A 17,967-nucleotide genomic window follows, 5' to 3' on the forward strand; every position below is an offset into this window, starting at 1 on the left:
TTTATTTCATGCCACAGGCAGGGACTGTTTTTTAATTGTTCTATTTCCTCCAAGGCAGGTATCAGCTTTTGATTATATAACTATACGTCTAAATATACCTTTATGTTGTCTTCACAGTTGATTGACACTTTGGTTGAATATGTACTTCTAGGTTGAAAAACAATTTCTGGCAGGAGGCAGGGGAAGCTGAACTATTAAAAAGGAAGACCCAAGGCCAGGCACAGTGGCTCACACCTGTAAGTCCAGCACTTTGGGAGGCCAAGGGGGTGGATCACTTGAGGTCAGGAGTTTGAGACCAGGCTGGCCAACATGGTGAAACTCCATCTCTGCTAAAAATACAAAAATTAGCTGGGCATGATGGCCCGTAGTCCCAGCTGCTAGGGAGGCTGAAGCAGGAGAATTGCTTCAGCCTAGGAGGCGGAGGTTGCAGTGAGCCGAGATCATGCCACTGCACTCTGGCCTGGTTGACAGAGGAAGATTCCATCTCAAAAAAAAAAAAAAAAAGAAAGAAAGAAAAAGAAAGAAACAAAAACAATTTCCCTCAGAATTCTGAAAGTACTGCTCCATTTTCGCATCCAGGAATGCTATTGGATAGCCTGGTGCTTTTCGAATTGCTCAACATTTGTATATTATTTTTTTACATTTCTGGAAGCTCTAGAATCCTCTTTTATCCTTGGTAACCTGAAATTTCACGATGGTGTGGGCATTTTGCATTCACTATGTCAGATACCTTTTAATCCAGATACCAACGTCCTTCAGTCTGAAGTCTTTCCTGTATTGTTTCTTTTTTCGTTCTGAGACAGGTTCTCACTCTGTCACTCAGGCTGGAATGCAGTGGTGCAATCACAGCTCACTGCAGTCTTGACCTCCAGGGCTCAAGCAATCCTCCTGCCTCAGCCTCCTGAGTACCTAAAACTACAGGAGTGTGCCATCATGCCTGCATAACCTAAAAAAAAATTTCGTAGAGGTGGCATCCCACTATGTTGCTCAGGCGGGTCTTTAACTTCTTGGTCCTACTAGCATTATAGGCATGAACTACTGCACCCAGGCTGTATTACTTCATTTTTTTTTTTTTTTTTTTTTGAGATGGAGTCTTGCTCTGTCACCCAGGCTAGAGTGCAGTGGCACGATCTCGGCTCATTGCAACCTCCGCCTCCCAGGTTCAAGGAATTCTCCTGCCTCAGCCTCCCGAGTAGCTGGGACTACAGGCACCTGCCACCACGCCCGGCTAATTTTTTTTATTTTTAGTAGAGATGGGGTTTCACCATCTTGGCCAGGCTGGTCTCGAACTCCTGACCTGTGATCCACCCGCCTCGGCCTCCCAAAGTGCTGGGATTACAGGCGTGAGCCACCGCGCCCAGCCATACTTCTTTTTTTTGAGATGGAGTCTCGCCCTGTTGCCTGGGCTGGAGTGCAGTGGCGTGATCTCAGCTCCGCCTTGGTGGAGCCTCCCAGGTTCAAACGATTCTCCTGCCTCAGCCTCCCTAGTAGCTGGGCTTTACAGGTGCCCACCACCATGCTCAGCTAATTTTTGTATTTTTAGTAGGGACAGGGTTTCATGTTGGCCAGGCTGGTCTCGAACTCCTGACCTCATGATCTGCCCACCTGAGCCTCCCAAAGTGTTGGGATTACAGGTGTGAGCCACTGCACCCAGACCCCCGCCTGTATTATTTCTTAATCATGTCATCCTCTTTATTTTCTGTTCTCTTTCTGGAACTCCTATTAGCAAGATTTTAGATGGATGGCTCCACCACATCTTTTATCTTTTCTCTCATATTTACTGTTCTTTATCTACTCGTCCTTTCTGAAATATTTCTTAACGCTTTTACTAATTTTCAAATTTGGATAATCATAGTTTTAATTTTCTCTTTCCCTGATAATTCCTTTTTGAGGCATCCTGTCCAGTTTTACAATATGAATGCAATATCTTCACATATCTCACAGAGCAGTTAGTGCTTATGTGAAGTTTTACTCTATTTCTTCAGCTAGCTGTTTTTTTTTTTAAGGAAAATTTGTATTATTTTCATTACTTTTGTGTACAGAAAACTCAACAGTATACATTTAACCCAGTTTAGTGGCAAGTTCTTTAGCCTTTGCCTTTTGGAGCTTGGCAACGCAAGCCACAGACTTTGGACCCAAGATATTGCCTCCCCAGTGACAGCACATCCCATCGTATCTGTCATTGTCATTGGTCCTGATAGCTTCCACCAGCTTAGCCAAAGCGCCTTTGTCTTCCAAGTTCACCTGTGTGAAGGCGACAGTGGTGCAGGTCTTCCGTGGACTAGACAGCCCAGTCTTGCCTTCCCCTTGATAATGCAGTAAGGGACCGCCATTTTACAACACAGGGCAGGCAAGAAGACAACCAGCTCAATGGAATCCACATCGTGTGCAATCACCACCAGCTGAGCTTTCTTTTTCTCCACCAAGGTGGTGATGGTGTTAACTCCTGCTCGAAGGGCAGGTGGTCTCTTAGTGGGGACGTCCCCTTTGCCAGCAGCTTTCTTCTCAGCCTGGGCCAACAGCCTCTGCTTCTTCTCTTGCTTTGTCTCTGGTCTGTACTTGTGGGCCACCTTACGCAGTTGAGTAACCGTTTGGCGGTTCAGGGCCTGGGTGAACTGGTTAATCGCAGGAGGCACTTTCAGCTGCTTATAGAGGATGGCTCTCTGCCGCTGCAGCCTGACATAGCAGGCCATTTCACAAAGTAGGTGAGGTCTCTTTTGGGCTGGATGTCCTGTCCAATACCAAAATTCTTAGGCCTTTTCTCAAACAGGGAGTTCACCACTTTCTTGGCCTCCTGCTTCTTCACAACAGCAGGGGCCGGAGCCACCTTCTTCCCCTTGGCCTTCTTTCCTTTCAGCGTCTTGGGCAGTGGGAGGCCAGTTAGCTGTTTTTTAACTTTTTCTCGTTTTTAATCTTCATATTAGAAGCTTTCCTCACTTTTCTAGTGATCCTTGGTAGTCTGCTCTTTTTGTTTAATTTTAAAACTTTTTATTAGTGAAAATTTTCAACATACACAAAAGAAAAAAGAATAGAACAATGAGCTTCCTATGTGCTGAACCCCTGGCTTCAATCATTAGCACTATTTTTTTTAACCCATTTGCCTCCCCTCCACGCACATACCTCTCCAAAGTTTGGAATTTTGTTTGTTTGGATTTTTATTTTGTCTGCTTTTTTTTTAACAGTTCAGCACTAATCAGGAATTCTGTGGACAGGGTTGAGTCTTGATTGCTGGAAGACATCACTTGTGCGTGATTCACCAGGGAGGCAAGTCTTTTCCCTAGATGACCCCAACATCAGTATGAGAGGTCTTTTTTCCAGGGTCATTCAGTTTCTTCAGAAAATAACTAAGTCTTGGGCCTGGACAGCCAGCATCTGAATGCAAATGTGTGAACAGGAAGGGGGTCTGCAGGCCCTTATGTAAACTCACAGTCTACCACCTTGTCTCACAATGGCTCTGCAACACATCTGATGTCCCAGTTGCTAAGATGCTCTAAGGCTGGTGGGGTGAGTCATCCCTCTTCCTCTGGGTTTCCCCTAAACGTATACTTGGCTTTCTCCACACGGAAGTATGAGAAAGGACACTACACTCTCCATCTTATCTTCTAAAGTAGGGGGGTAAGAGATACTGCCTAGAGTTCATAAAGAAGAAATAAAGGTTTAACTGTAAATTACAAAGATAACTAAAAGAAAAGCTAAAACAAACGAAATCAATATGCTAGATGGAATCAGAAAAGAAAGAGGGAGGCCAGGTGTGGTGGCTCAGGCCTGTTATCCTAGCACTTTGGGAGGCCGAGGCATGCTGATCACTTGAGCTCAGGAGTTCGAAGCCAGCCCAAGCAACATGGTGAAACCCTGTCTCTGCAAAAAAACACAAAAATTAGCTGGGTGTGGTCATGCACGCCTAAGTCCCAGCTACTTGGGAGGCTGAAGTGGGAGGATCACCTGAGCCCAGGAGGTTGAGGCCACAGTGAGCCATGACTGTACCACTGCATTCCAGCCTGGGTAATAGAGCGAGACCATCTCTTTCTCTCTCAAAAAAAAAAAAAAAAGGAAGGAAAAAAAGAAAAGAGGGAGAATTGAGACAAACCCTCATCTATCACAGCAAAAAAGAAAGAAAAATCAACTTTGTTTATATCTGGTGTTCATAAATCAAGAAACAGCAATATAAGCATTTTACTTAGGGATATGAAGGTCACCACCAGAAGAATGTGATTGCCTGAAGAGCATGCTGGGATTGGAGGAGTGGGGCAAGGGTCTCCTGTTTTTCATTATGAGCCTGTATCCAAAAAAAAAAAAAAAGTGTGTGGATTTTTTTGATACAATTTTTTCTTTTAATTTAACAAAAGCATATCAGAGAATCAGGGAATTCATCAATGTTCCCATTATTCTTAGGCTAAAGACCTAAATTTTTTTTTTTTTTTTTTTGAGACAGGGTCTGTCTCTGTCACTCAGGCTGGAGTACAATGGTACAATCAGGGCTCACTGCCACCCTGATCAACCTTCTGGTCGACCTCCCAGGCTGAAGTGATCCTACTGCTCAGCCTCCTTAGTTGCTGGGACTACAGGCACATGCCACAACACCCAGCTAATTTTTCTATTTTTTTGCAGAGATGGGGTCTCACTATATTGCCCAGGCTGGTCTCTGACAGAGCAGGAGCACCGTCATCTCAGACAAACACTGCCACTTTAAGTTCCGGCTCCCTTTTTAAAACTCCTGGGCTCAAGAGATCCTCCCCATCTCAGCCTTCCAAGCACTGGGATTACAGGCATGAGCCACTGTGCTCAGCCAAGACCTAAATGAAAATTCCTTAAACAGCTGGTAAGTCTCTTTAAAAACCAATTAAAAAAAAAAAAAAAAAAAGCTTTTCTGACAATTATGAACACATGTTCAATCTCTAGCAGACCAATTCAAAGATTCACTCTGGCAGGGACATTTTATAAGATAATGGTTAGAGGACACTGTGAGATTCGATAGCAAAATAACATGCACAGTTAAAGGTTACGAGACTCCTGACTGATAGTCTGCTGCTGGGTTGGATGACTGGTTTCCCAGAACATGTTTTAATCCTGTTAAAATTTATTAGAAAATTGCTTCGGTTTTTTTTTTTTTTTTTTTACAGGAATGCTAATTTCTTCCCAGAAGGAGACTGTAAATTACCTCATGAAAAAAGGTTTTGTCACAGACCTGGCTTGGGGCAATTTGTTCTTTTATAAGTCTCTACAAATACTACCTAGACTGGCTCTGTCCAACAGAACATTCTTCATGATGGAAATGTTCTATATCTTTGCTGTTCAACGAAGAAGCCACTAGCCATATGGCTAGTGAGCACTTGAACTGTGGCTAATAGAGCTATGCAACTCCAGTTTTAATTTTATTAAATTTCAAGTGAAATTTAAATAGCAATGTATGGCTAGCGGCCACTGTGCAGGACGGTGTGGATCTAAAGGGCCGTGGCTCCCAGCTGCTTCTTACCCCAAGCCCTCCTCCTCTCTCTGCATTCCAGCCACTCTGGCCCACTTTTTCTCCCTAAAACATGCTGCCTTCTGCCACAGACACTTTGCACTTGTGGTATCCTCTTGCTGGAATGTTCTTCCCTCACCTACTCCCCAGCCTCTTCATCTGGTACATGACTACTTTTCCTTCACTAACTACGATTATCTTGTGCACTTATTTGCTCACTTGTTTATGGTTAATCTTTATGTCTCTCCACCACCATCAACCCACCCAACTCTGGGGCCTGAATACACATCACATTTGGGCAAGAACCCTGCCCACCCTGCCCATCTCTGTACTCCCACCACCTAGACAGAACACACTTGGCTCTCAGTGAGCATTTGACTAATATCTAAAAGGTAAATGATGTGTCATAATGTTGTTATCTCTCTCAGAGACTCCCAATTTCTATCTGTACACCCATTCTTGCTACTGTAATGTTGCCCCACATTTCCAACAGCCCATGAGCATTTCTACTTAAATACCCTGCTGTCTACACATTAAATAATGCTATCTCCAGTCATCAGATTAACCTTCAGAAAGCTTGGCTCTACTTATTGTCATATGACTCCAAACAAAGAAACTTTCAAAGACATCTAAGAGAAAAATCAATTTTAAGGAAACACTGAACACACTATACATGCTGCAAGGTTCTTAGGCCCTTTGCACACCAATATAAAAAGAAAGCAAACAGAAATGTTTCTGCAAAGACACAAGCGAGAAAGTTCAAACTTACCACAAGTTCAAAAATGTCCATGAAGACAGAATGTCCCTTCGGTGTTTTCTCATTCAGGCTGGCAGGAGACCAGATCCAATAAAAGTAAGTGCCATCTGAAGACAGGTGCACAGTGCTCATGGTGCTGCCAATGGGGAGGTGATTGGCTGGCATTGGCACCACCTGGCACACCTGGGCATGAAAGGGAGGAAATCTCCATTAGAGCCATATATAAATTCTGATTAATCCTATCAGCTCATCATTAATGCCATTATGTCCAAGATGATAATTCACTAGGCTTTCTGGTCAAAATAAAATGGATATTTATCTCTAATAATAATATACACAAATTACGTGGCAAAAATATAAAAGTTCATATAATGGGCAATAGAATAAATATGAACAGCCATGCAACAGATGAAAAGGTTCTTGGGATTAATTCAAATTACTTTTTAATAGGAAAAAGTATTTATTAAACACTTTGAATCTGTTATGCATATGTGTTATATCTAACACTTATTAAAAACAAAGTTTTAGAGAAGCAGCACTTTCTGAAATTTCTTTAGTAAATGAATTTACGATAATTTTATTTAAAGGACAAGAACTGTGTCTTATTCACCTCTATATCTCCAGTACCTAATGGAAAGCCTAACTCAAAGTTATTTAATGAATATGAAAAGAAGGAAAAAAGAGACAGCAAAAGAAAGCCAAGAGGAAAAGCTGAGAAGAGGGAGAAGGAGAAACAAAGTAAAAAATATAAAGGCCCATGACAGATCCTAACTTAGCACATGAGGGCTTACTGAAATTCACCAAGTCCATCAGGAAGAAAAGACAAACACCAATTCTGTATATTAAACATGAAGGCATGTGTTTCTAATACTAAACATCCTTCTGTTTCAGCATAATGAATAAGCTTTGCATCATTTCACATTAAATGTGTAGCTACATACTAATTTTTACTGCCAAAGATAAGCACTTAAAATGACTGAACATTAGAACCACAAAAACCTGCTGGCTAGGTTTAAAAAATCCAGAAATAGAAGAGCTGAGAAACTCAAAATAAAAATAATTAGAGAAAGTCAGATGCCTTCAGAGAACAGTAAGAACAATGTTCAATTCCCCATTACTTTGGGAGGGGGCACTAGTTTTCCCAAGGCTATCTCTGACCCCTTAAGTGATTTCACATGAACTTTTTTCCAGACCTGTTTTGTCTAGCTCAAAAGTAAAAACTCATTTAGTTGATGTAACTATACTTTGAACCTACAGTGCCAGGAAGACTAGAAAGCTGACAGCTACTAATTGGCCTGTGCTATCCCCAAAGTGCTCCATTGCAATGCACATATCTAGTTTGTGACCTACAGCCCTGTTTTCTTGGACAGTATCAAAGTTTCTGCAACAACACTGAGGAACCCAGCATTACTTCAAATGTAAATCATGTTTTGAGATTTAACATCTGTTTAACTACCAGTCTTATAACTTATATTTCAAATGAGTATGAGACATTCTCATCTGTCTGCACTTGTGACAAGAAATTAGGTTAATTGGGCATCTATTTGTTAATTTGTTCATTTTATTCATCCAACAATTACTGAGCACCTACTATGTGCTCTGGAGATGACAGTGGTGAATAAGACTCAGTCCCTGTTCTCCAGGACAGGCAGTTGAGTGACAAACAAGAAGAAATGTAACATTACACTTAATTTCTAGATGTGACTACTCTCAGAGCACTCACTCCACAGATGCCAACTCTAATCACTTAATCCAACTTTGTTTGAAAGGCAGAAAGTTGCAGTGTAAAGAGTTCAAACTCCTGGGCAGAGAACCAAAGGTTCAAGTTCTGGTGCTGCTAATATTGGCTGTATGGCCTTAGGCAAGTTACTTAACCTCTCTGAGCTGTATTCTTACACTCAACAATAAACACTTACTGAATGCTTACTAGGTGCCTAGCCTCAGTTTCCTTATCTGTAAGATAGACCTACATAGTAATGCCTCACAGGTAGGAAGAGGAAGTATATGTTAATTGCCTAGGCTAGGGCCTAGCACATAGGAGATACTGAGGAATGGTAGTTACCATCATTGTTGTTATTATCAGTCAAATGTCTGGCAGTGTGTTACGTTCTAAGGATACCTAGATGAGTAGGACAGGGTCCATACCTAAAGGTGTGCATGGTCAGTGAAGTCAGACAGAAAAGCAGGTAACTGCAGTGTAATATAGCAAGTGCCACGGCAGAGTGCTTACGAGAGCACTAAAGCCAAGCTTTCAATCCCTAGCACACAATGATTTTACTCCACACTCATTTCAAAGCTCCCTTTCCCACAGAGAGGCTGTTTAGAACAAATTGAATAAGGAAATGATACCTTCCCAAAATAGATCTGGTTCAAAAAAAGAAAAAAAAAAAAAAAAAAACCAGCTAGTATTTATACCATCTTTGACTGTCTAGAATTTTTTCTTAATTATAAAAAAAAGTTTGTTGTAGGCTGCAGAAACTTAGAGAACACATTCACTCAGTTCATATGGGAAAAGTCTAAGACATTAAATAAAAAACAGAATGTCCAAACTGTAACAATTAAAAGGATGCCACTCTGGGAGGAAAATATATCAACTGTATTATTATTACTTCTGATGATACCAGGAACTTTCTTTATTGCCTCTAAAACATGTTTTTAAAATGCCTTGGTTTTCTGTTTACCTGAAGAGTGTTCTGGTCAATGACCTGGAAAAGGGAGTGAGGTTTATTATCGAAAGAGACAGGCCGGTGGAGAAGACTGCCGCTGCCAAAAGCCACCCATCCTGGTTCCAACTCCTCATTCCGGCAGTACACAAAACCTCTGTGGAAGGAAACGGAGCACAGGCCGAATCACCTGGCTATGTCAGAAACCCCACACAAGCTACAACAGACACAAACAACATTTTCGACCTAATTTTAAAAAACGAGTAAGTATGTAAAACACCTGAAGGAAAGTGAATGTATTACATTAACTTCAGGACTGCCAAACTATAGCAAATATTGACTTTCCACAGTAACTTAGAAGGGAGAAAAAGTTGGGGGAAAAGATCTAAATGTATACAAGGCTCTCAAACTGTAGTTTCTTTTGGCAGCAGTTTATAGATCTATATCCCAACTGAAAATCACTTGCTAATGCAATGTCAAACCCAAGTTCAAAGAGACTAAGTAGAAAAATGTCCACTTATCAACATGGAGAAGTCACTGATATTGTTACAAAAATACTGATCACAGAGGACTTTCTGGCTGGAAAAAATGATCTTGGGCTACCAAACTCTTCTGGGCCAAAACAAGGCTAAAATGCATTAACAGAACAAGATGGGGAAAGGTGGCAATAAGAGAAGATTGGAATTATTTGAATTAGTTCAGACTTGTTATTTAGTTACTAGTCTATGGGCAGTCGGAATCTACCCCCAGTGTCTTCTTCAGAGATTTATATAAGGAAGAAAATGTTCTAGCCCAATCATTCAGGAAGTTCCATGCAACTGACCTGAGAGTACCATGTAATCCAGACCCCAATTTGCTTACTCCTCTTCCAACTGAGTTAGTAGTATACAGGTAAAGACCGTCTGCCGTGAGACAGCGTCCCAAGTCAGCATCTGAAATCGTTTTTTCACAGGTAAATTATATATATGTTTTTTCTATTGAAATTAGAAACATGCTTTTTCTAATGAAAAAGCCATTAGGAGGTTGAGTGAAAGATTACTTCTCACTTCTAAAATAAGAGCTTCAATGTGACTTTCAGGGAAGATGGCTTGAACCCCCAAATCAAACATCCAAAATGCATGTGGACCAGAGACCAAGATAAGGTCAGACAGTTATCAGCAGGGGAATGTGGTTTAGCCCGCCAAATGCTTTTCTTGCTTTTTTTTGAAAAGCTTGTACTGAGTCAAGTCATTCCTAATTCTAATTTGAAATGACTAATCCTAATTCTAATTTGAAATGACTAAGAATACAGTACAACACTTTTATTAGTAATTGCATAGTAAGAGAGGCATGAGCTCTTATGAGCTCAGTAAGTGACCCTGAACCTCTTTGAACGTCAGTTTCTTCATCTGTAAGATGAGGATAATAATATGTACCTCAACAGTTACAGTGATGGCCAGATGAGATAACAGAGGTAAATACATCTATACTGCTCTCTCATGCAAAGCCAGTATTCCATAAATGGCAAATGAAATTGTGTTAATATACTAATGATATACATTAAACTAAAATCTGCCTCTGTAGATTTTCCATTCAGAGATCCTAATTTTAGTCTCTGGAGGGACACAGCACAAAAGTTTAATATCTTTTCTATTTTAAAACAGCAATATGTTTCCCCTTAGCTCTGTCTTCCTCAATTTAAAACAGTATCTCTCTATATGATAGTAATTGGTTTAGTAACTCATATTCCAAAGAATTTGCCTTAAAACAGAGCTTATGGATAAAACTTTCAGTGTTTATTTTCATAATCATTCTGCTCACTATGTTTAAGTGGAGTCTTTCCACCTGAAGCATGCCATGTTAGCTGGAGGAAATGCAACGTCACACCATCAAATTAGTACTAAAAATGCTGTTAGCTTAAAAATTCAGTCTACTAATCTGAGACAACTGGGACCTGTACCTATTGGTTCCTCAGTAAAAAAAATTCGTTAAAGTGGGTAACCATTTTTAAAACATTAATTTCACACCTTAAACATTTTAATTTAAAACTTATAGATTATATTTATTCATCAATCTTTAGATTAAGGCCCAAAGCCTTCTGGGTATGGCTCTGTCGAGGGGCAGAAGTGAAAAGGACAAACAAAACAAGATTGGCCAGGAGTGGATACTTGTTGAAGCTGAGTGATGAGTACACAGGGCTTATTATAGTATTCTCTCAACTTCAGTCAAACGTGGAATGTTTCAATATTAAAAGTTACACTGCGGCCGGGCACGGTGGCTCATGCCTGTAATCTCAACACTTTGGGAGGCCGAGGTGGGCAGATCACCTGAGGTCAGGAGTTCAAGACCAGCCTGGCCAACATGGCGAAATCCCATCTCTACTAAAAATACAAAAATTAGCAGGGCATGGTGGTGGGCACTTGTAATCCCAGCTACTACGGAGGCTGAGGCAGGAGAATTGCTTGAACCTGGGAGGCAGAGGTTGCAGTGAGCCAAGATCACGCCATTACACTGTAGCCTAGGCGACAAGAGCGAAGCTCTGTCTCAAAAAAAAGTCTAAAAACTATTATAAGAAAAACAGGCCAGGCACCGTGGCTCGCACCTATAATGCTGGCACTTTGGGAAGCTGAGGTGGTGGGAGGATGGCTTGAGCCTGGGAGTTAAAGACCAGCTTGCACAACAAAGTGACATCCCTGTCTCTACATACATACATACATACATACATACATACATACATAAAATAAATAAATAAATAAAGTGATTATCCAGGCATGTTAGTGCATGCCTGTGGTCCCAGCTACTCAGGAGGCTACGGTGGAAGGATTGCTTGAGCCTGGGAGGTCAAGGCTGCAGTTGTGATTGCTCCACTGCACTCCAACTTGGATAACAGAGCGAGACCCCACCTCAAAAAAAAAAAAAAAAAAAAAAAAAAGAAAGAAAAAAAAGAAAAAGAAAAAGAGAGAGAAAAAAAGAAAACCATCCTCTCCCTAGATGCAAAACCAAAGGTTCAGGAAAATGAAAGCAAACAGATCAGCTTAATGCCATCCTCCTCACTGAGAAACTACCCCAAGGGAGATACCAAATGGAGTTTTTTAAAAGGAGAGAATCAAGAAAGAAGTTTTAGTTCTGTGTGAAGAAGTAAGTTGGAGCCGATAATGTCTGAGAACTTCTTGGGTACTGCAGGCATTCTCCCTCTCCTGTTGACTCTGGTTGAGTTAGTGAAGGAAATAAATCATATTTAAAAGCCTTGCCTCTTCTTCACACACTCTCATGCCTGTTTAGAAGAAATGGTAGACCACAGAAAGGTACAAGCCCTGGGCTGAGAGATGCAAGGGGGCCTGCTGCTTAGATTCTCCTCCGTGCTGGTGGGGTTGTCCAGGAAGGCTGCCCCATGGAAGGTGGGAAATGAAAGGGAGGGAGGAACAGACTCTCAATCTCACACCTGATGAACACCAGTTTCTTAGAGACTCACTTCGTGGAGTTTTTCTAAACATTCAACTTCTTAATGGCAACTATTTCCCGGTTTTTTTTTTATTCCTATTTCATCAGTTATGTAAGATTTAATGGTAAAATCACAATAATAAGTACCAGTTACAATTAACAAACTGGTTTGGGAGCAAGCCTGCCTCTTGGCAAGGCTGCAACTCTGCTGGTGGGAGCAGAGCTGACCAGCCCTGTGGGTTCAGTAGGCTACAGCAGGGCAGCAGCCTAGACATTTTACTGAGTGAATGGAGAGGTCTATCCCATCTGGCAAGTCAGTTAAGAGAGCTTCTGCCATTTTTGTTGAGATAATGTAAGAAACTGACATGTAATACTGTAAAGCTCTGTAAAAACATTTTAACCTAGCTTATTTGTTTAAAGTAGATGTTAACAATTCATGCTCCCTTGAACCTCTTCATTTTTTGCTTTTAGGACAGGACAGCTCATTAACACACACACAATAAATTACTAAAGGAAATATTATCAAGCAGTAAGACCTGATATTCTATTAGCAGACAAAAAAATTCAACTTAAGGCTTTCATACCCAAACTCAAATATCCAGCAGCCAATTTAAGTAATTCATGGCTCCTTGGCAAGAGTGTATGGATGATATCTTTTCCCTGTGATAATAAAACCTATCCAGTATCTTACCTCACCAGTATCAGCTTTTATACTTTTACTGATAAAGCAGACAATGAACATACTGAATAGAAATCTGGAGCTCTTAATTAAAAGGAACACACAGAGTTATAGCCAAATCATTTGCTACAGTGATCTAAAACCTCTTTATTTACATCTTACTATTAATCACAGGAGAAAAACTTTTACATTACCTTTATTTTCAGAACTGGAGCCAGTGTTGCTATCCGGCGCAGGCAACATGTCTTCATAACCCCATGATACTATGTGTTTGCCCCCAAGCAAACAGGAGGGAGATCCAGGCCCCCCTTCCAAAAGCAACAGCCTATATGGGGGAGAAAGAAAATCACAAAGACACTGAGACAATCCATTTCAGCAAGAAGTATACCTGCTACCCCAAAGAGTAGAAACCAAAATGTTAAAACTAAGATGTATAATATTTTATACAAATATTATTCAAAAACGACATTCACAGTATTTTTATTTTTTATTTATTTTTCTTTTTTTTAGACAGAGTCTCGCTCTGTCACCCAGGCTGGAGTGCAGTGGCGCGATCTCAGCTGACTGCAACCTCTGCCTCCTGGGTTCAAGCGATTCTCCTGCCTCAGCCTCCCAAGTAGATGGGACCACAGGCACATGCCACTGTGCCTGGCTAATTTTTGTATTCTTTTTTTTTTTTTTTTTTTTGAGACAGAGTCTCGTTCTGTCACTCAGGCTGGAGTGCAGTGGCGTGATCTCAGTTCACTTCAAGCTCCACCTCCCAGGTTCATGCCATTCTCCGGCCTCAGCCTCCCAAGCAGATGGGACTACAGGGGCCCACCACCACGCCTGGCTAATTTTTTTGTATTTTTAGTAGAGATGGGGTTTTGCCATGTTGGCAGGGTGGTTTTGAACTCCTGATCTCAAGTGATGCTCCCACCTCGGCCTCCCAAAGTGCTGGGATTACAGGCATGAGCCATCGCACCTGGCTACAATATTTTTAAATTAAAAAATTACGGAGCTGTGTTTATAAAAATTATATGTGTGTAAAATATACTATTTTATGTGTATTTTTGTGTGTAAGAGAGAGACAGAGTGGGTTATGAATTAGGAAGCATATGTACCAAAATGTTAGGAGTAGTTATCTTTGGGTAATGAGATTATGAATGATTTTCACTTTCTTCATTATACCTTAATATATTATCATCTCAAAATTTACATCAGCATTCATTATAAGCTATTGCATTTTTATTTTTTTGAAACAGTCTCGCCCTGTCACCTAAGCTGGAGTGCAATGGTGTGATCTCAGCTTACTATAACCTCTGCCTCCTAGCCTCAAGCAATCCTCCTGCTTCAGCCTCCCTAGTAGCTGGGACCACAGGCACGCACCACCACACTCATGAGTTATTATGCCCCACCAGCTACTGCATTTTTAAAGACATAGAACTAAAAAATAATGAAAAATAACATGCTCTAAAAACTTTCCAAAAAGGAAAGATAAAAAATAAAATTCTTACTTAAGAAGGTAAATATGAGTCTATACTTATTGTAAAATGAATCACTAATTGATAAGAGTTTAGCAATCTACTTAATAAAGGAAGCATCTGGCACAAATCTGCCTAGTTTGGAAGGAGGGTAAGGATACAAAGTGACAACTTACCTATATAGCACGTCAGCTACAGGCAGGGACCCTAGATCTGTCTGTTTCTGTAATAGATGGACTGTATGGACGAAAGTTTTCAATGATCCCCTAAAAATAAAAGGAAGGAACAGTAAATCATCAAAATTTAAAGTCAAATAATTTAGGTTATTAATGCTAATTTAATTAACCACATGGAAAAGTTCCAAAATGTGTCTCTCTGCTTCTGCTGGTCAGATGATGTGTTGCAAAAAAAATACTTGATTATTAACTATCACCATTGGCTCATACACAAAGACACAATGAAAACAACACCATGTCAATTATGAAGAAGTTCTCCTTGCATTTGGAAAAGTAAACAACCCTGACATAAAAGTTCAAAACATAAGGCTCGAAGAACATAAGCACAAAGAACTTCTGGCTATTATGCTTGGTTACTGTATCACCAAGTCACCCTCTGGAGGATCATAGAGTCTAACAGTATTTCCAGGCTTGATTTTAAAATCTTATGCTAAGTTCATTCATTTGGAAAAACAGCTAACTAAACTCCATCACATTAAATATGACCAAAAGGAATATATTCGAATAAATAATGCTCTGTGCTGAGAGATTCTCCTTCCGTATCCCTCTGACTGCACATAGTTGTAATACTTGCAACAGGGCTCACCACTACCTGAATTCCCTGTTGTTTCCAAGACTCATGGCTCTGGGAAGTCTGTCATATGGTCAGCAAGATCTAAAAGAAGGTGCTTTTAAGATGCACAAGACTTACCTGGCCGCATCCCAAGTACAAATCACCACAAGAACACTTCCTGAACTAAATGATCGCCTGTATCAGATGGGCTGACTTCGACTTGATGCCTTAGTCTCTTAGCCAAGGCTTTAATTGCTGGGTATCATATGCCTAAACGCCAATAGAAATGGAACACCTAACGCAGAACCAAGTAGGCCTAGAGTCTTCCTGTTAATTGCCCCTTTCACTATCTCTAGTTTCAGAGAATAAAAACAAAAGAATAGCATTAATAGAAGGCAAGGAGGCAGCAGATAGAGTATAAAAACAAGTTGGAATCGGGACACATGGGTTCTAAAACCTGGCTCTGCCACTCACCAGCTGCACAATCTCAGTCCTGTCACCTAACTCCTATGGATTTTTGCTTCTTCATCTGCCCAACAGGGACACTTTCCTGGGGAACAGTGAGGTTTAAAATAAAGAAGCAAAACCTTTAACATTTAGAAAGTTTAGAACTATTAACCAACTCTAAGGAATTATTACCTGCCAGATTCAATCAGATTTGTTTTTTTAAATGAGACAGGGTCTGGCTGGGTGCAGTGGCTCACACCTGTAATCCCAGCACTTTGGGAGGCTGAGGCCTGAGGATTGCTTGAACCCAGGAGTTCAAGGTTGCAGTGAGCTGTGATCACACCACTGCACTCCAGCCTGGGCAACAGAATGAGACCATGTCTAAAAAAAAAAACAAAGAGAGAGACAGGGTCTCATTACATTGCCTAGACTGGTCTCGAACTCCTGGCCTCAAGAGATGCTCCTGCTTTAGCCTCCCAAAGTGCTGAAATTATAGACGTGAGCCACCATACCCAGCCTTCAATCAGATTTTAAGAGTAAAATGTAAAGTCCTTCCATGGCTCACAAGCCCCTGTGTGATCTGGGCCCTGCCAACCTCATCTCCTGCCCCTCTCCTTCTACCATCACGTTCCAGAAACTCTGCCCACTGTGCTGTCCCCTCAGAGACCCCCGAGCACAAAAAGAATGTCAGTTTTTGTCACTCGCCACTCCATTTACGTGGAACTCTCTGCCACTGGCTGCTTCTCACCATCCAGTGCCCAGTTCAAGTGTCACCTCTTCAGTAAGGCCTTCCCTGGCATCTCCAGCTAATGCTGCTCCCCACCTCCACAGTCGTTCTCTATCAAAATATCTCTCTGTCTTTTCCTACAGTGAATATTCATCTCTACAATGATCTTTTACCTATATTTGTTGCTCACTGTCTGCCTCCCTCACTCTTATGTAAACTCTGCAATTTTAGGCACGGTCTACCTGCTCTCCACTGTATCCCCACCACCAAGAGAATGCCTTCCATGCAGTAAGTGATCAATAAGGTTTTGCAGAATGACTCACCCTGAGTCCATTCAACTGCAAGCTCTGTGAGGTAAGAAACCTAGAATCACTATATCCCTAAGACCAGGCAAGATTCCTGTACATCAGAAATGTTCAATAAATGTTAGTTGGTTGAATGAATAAACATCTTCATAATAATTTTGGGGAAGGGTTACTTTGTCTTTGAGAGCATCAACCCAAAAATTCAATAATATGCCACTAATAACTTTAGTAAGATGATCTAACACTGAAAAGCACATGACTTCTGAAGTCCAGAATGACATGATATTAGCAATAAAATGTAGGAACCATATAAAAAAAAACCCAAGAATAATAAATAAATAAATACATCCATTTAAACATTTCTGCTGAATGAAATTTAGAATCTCCAGTACAGGAAGTAAGTTCAATAACTATTTTTGGTATAGACTGAATTTGGGTACATAATAAAAACGTGAGTTTTATGAACCAACAATTAATAACTTAAACTGTTTGAAACTAAAGAGTTGATAATTATTCCTAACATCCCAAATGTGTCTAAAGATAGTACTGTCTACAAGCACATTTTATCAAATGGAATTTGCACAGTGATAACAGATCTCGGACTTGAAATTGTCTCTGCATATGCAGAAAATAAATCAATCCAATATAAAGCCTTTACAAGGAAACTTATTTCAGTACCACACAATGACTCTAGAATTAAGCACACGTCAGGATTCACAAACCACAGTTTTAGGGGATCTAAAACTAGGCTATGACGGCTTGCTTAGAGCAAAGAAACTTACAATAAATACTGGTGCCATTTTGCCTTAAAAAAACCCTTGAGATTCAATCATTTGAAGGTCAACTTTGAAACTATAAAGAGAAAAACAGGGCAAGAAGACTTATAACTAAGAACTTCATAATTATCCAAGAAGAATTCTCCTACAAATGTTTGTCTAAAAGAAAGAAGATCCCAACCAAGGAAAAAATTCTATGGAAGACAGACAGAATAGTGACACTAATCTGTCAGGATGTGGTCCTAACTGTTCTCTAGGGAATTAGTCTAGAGGAAAACAGGTAGTGAAACTTCTTTCTCACAAACAGATGCCAGTGATCATATGGGTCACTGGGTAGAACAATGTATAAAATTCCTAGAAAAGCAACTCTAGGCCGGGCGGGGTGGCTCATGCCTATAATCCCAGCACTCTGGGAGGCCAAGGCCAGCAGATTGCTTGAGCTCAGGAGTTTGAGACCAGCCTGGGCAACAAGGGGAAACC

At 40.7% G+C, this 17,967-nt stretch overlaps 1 protein-coding gene and 1 pseudogene across 12 annotated transcripts in view; both read right to left on the reverse strand.

Moving 5' to 3' along the window:
• HECTD4 (HECT domain E3 ubiquitin protein ligase 4) overlaps positions 1-17,967 on the reverse strand; it is a 225,759-nt gene that overhangs the window by 140,591 nt on the left and 67,201 nt on the right. For all 11 annotated transcript variants that reach the window (XM_030821429.1, XM_030821424.1, XM_030821426.1 and 8 more), the window contains exons 3-7: positions 14,620-14,709; positions 13,175-13,305; positions 9,705-9,813; positions 8,900-9,038; positions 6,231-6,401 (exon numbers count right to left, since the gene is read on the reverse strand). In XM_030821429.1, the coding sequence (XP_030677289.1) occupies positions 6,231-6,401; positions 8,900-9,038; positions 9,705-9,813; positions 13,175-13,305; positions 14,620-14,709 (640 nt within the window). The remainder of the gene's footprint in view (positions 1-6,230; positions 6,402-8,899; positions 9,039-9,704; positions 9,814-13,174; positions 13,306-14,619; positions 14,710-17,967) is intronic.
• On the reverse strand, positions 1,608-3,793 carry LOC105740349 (annotated as a pseudogene). The gene has a single exon (XR_004032061.1). The product of XR_004032061.1 is annotated as a 60S ribosomal protein L7a-like (transcript).

The sequence above is a fragment of the Nomascus leucogenys genome, chromosome 10, assembly GCF_006542625.1.
Source record: "Nomascus leucogenys isolate Asia chromosome 10, Asia_NLE_v1, whole genome shotgun sequence".
NCBI classification, from domain to species: domain Eukaryota; kingdom Metazoa; phylum Chordata; class Mammalia; order Primates; family Hylobatidae; genus Nomascus; species Nomascus leucogenys.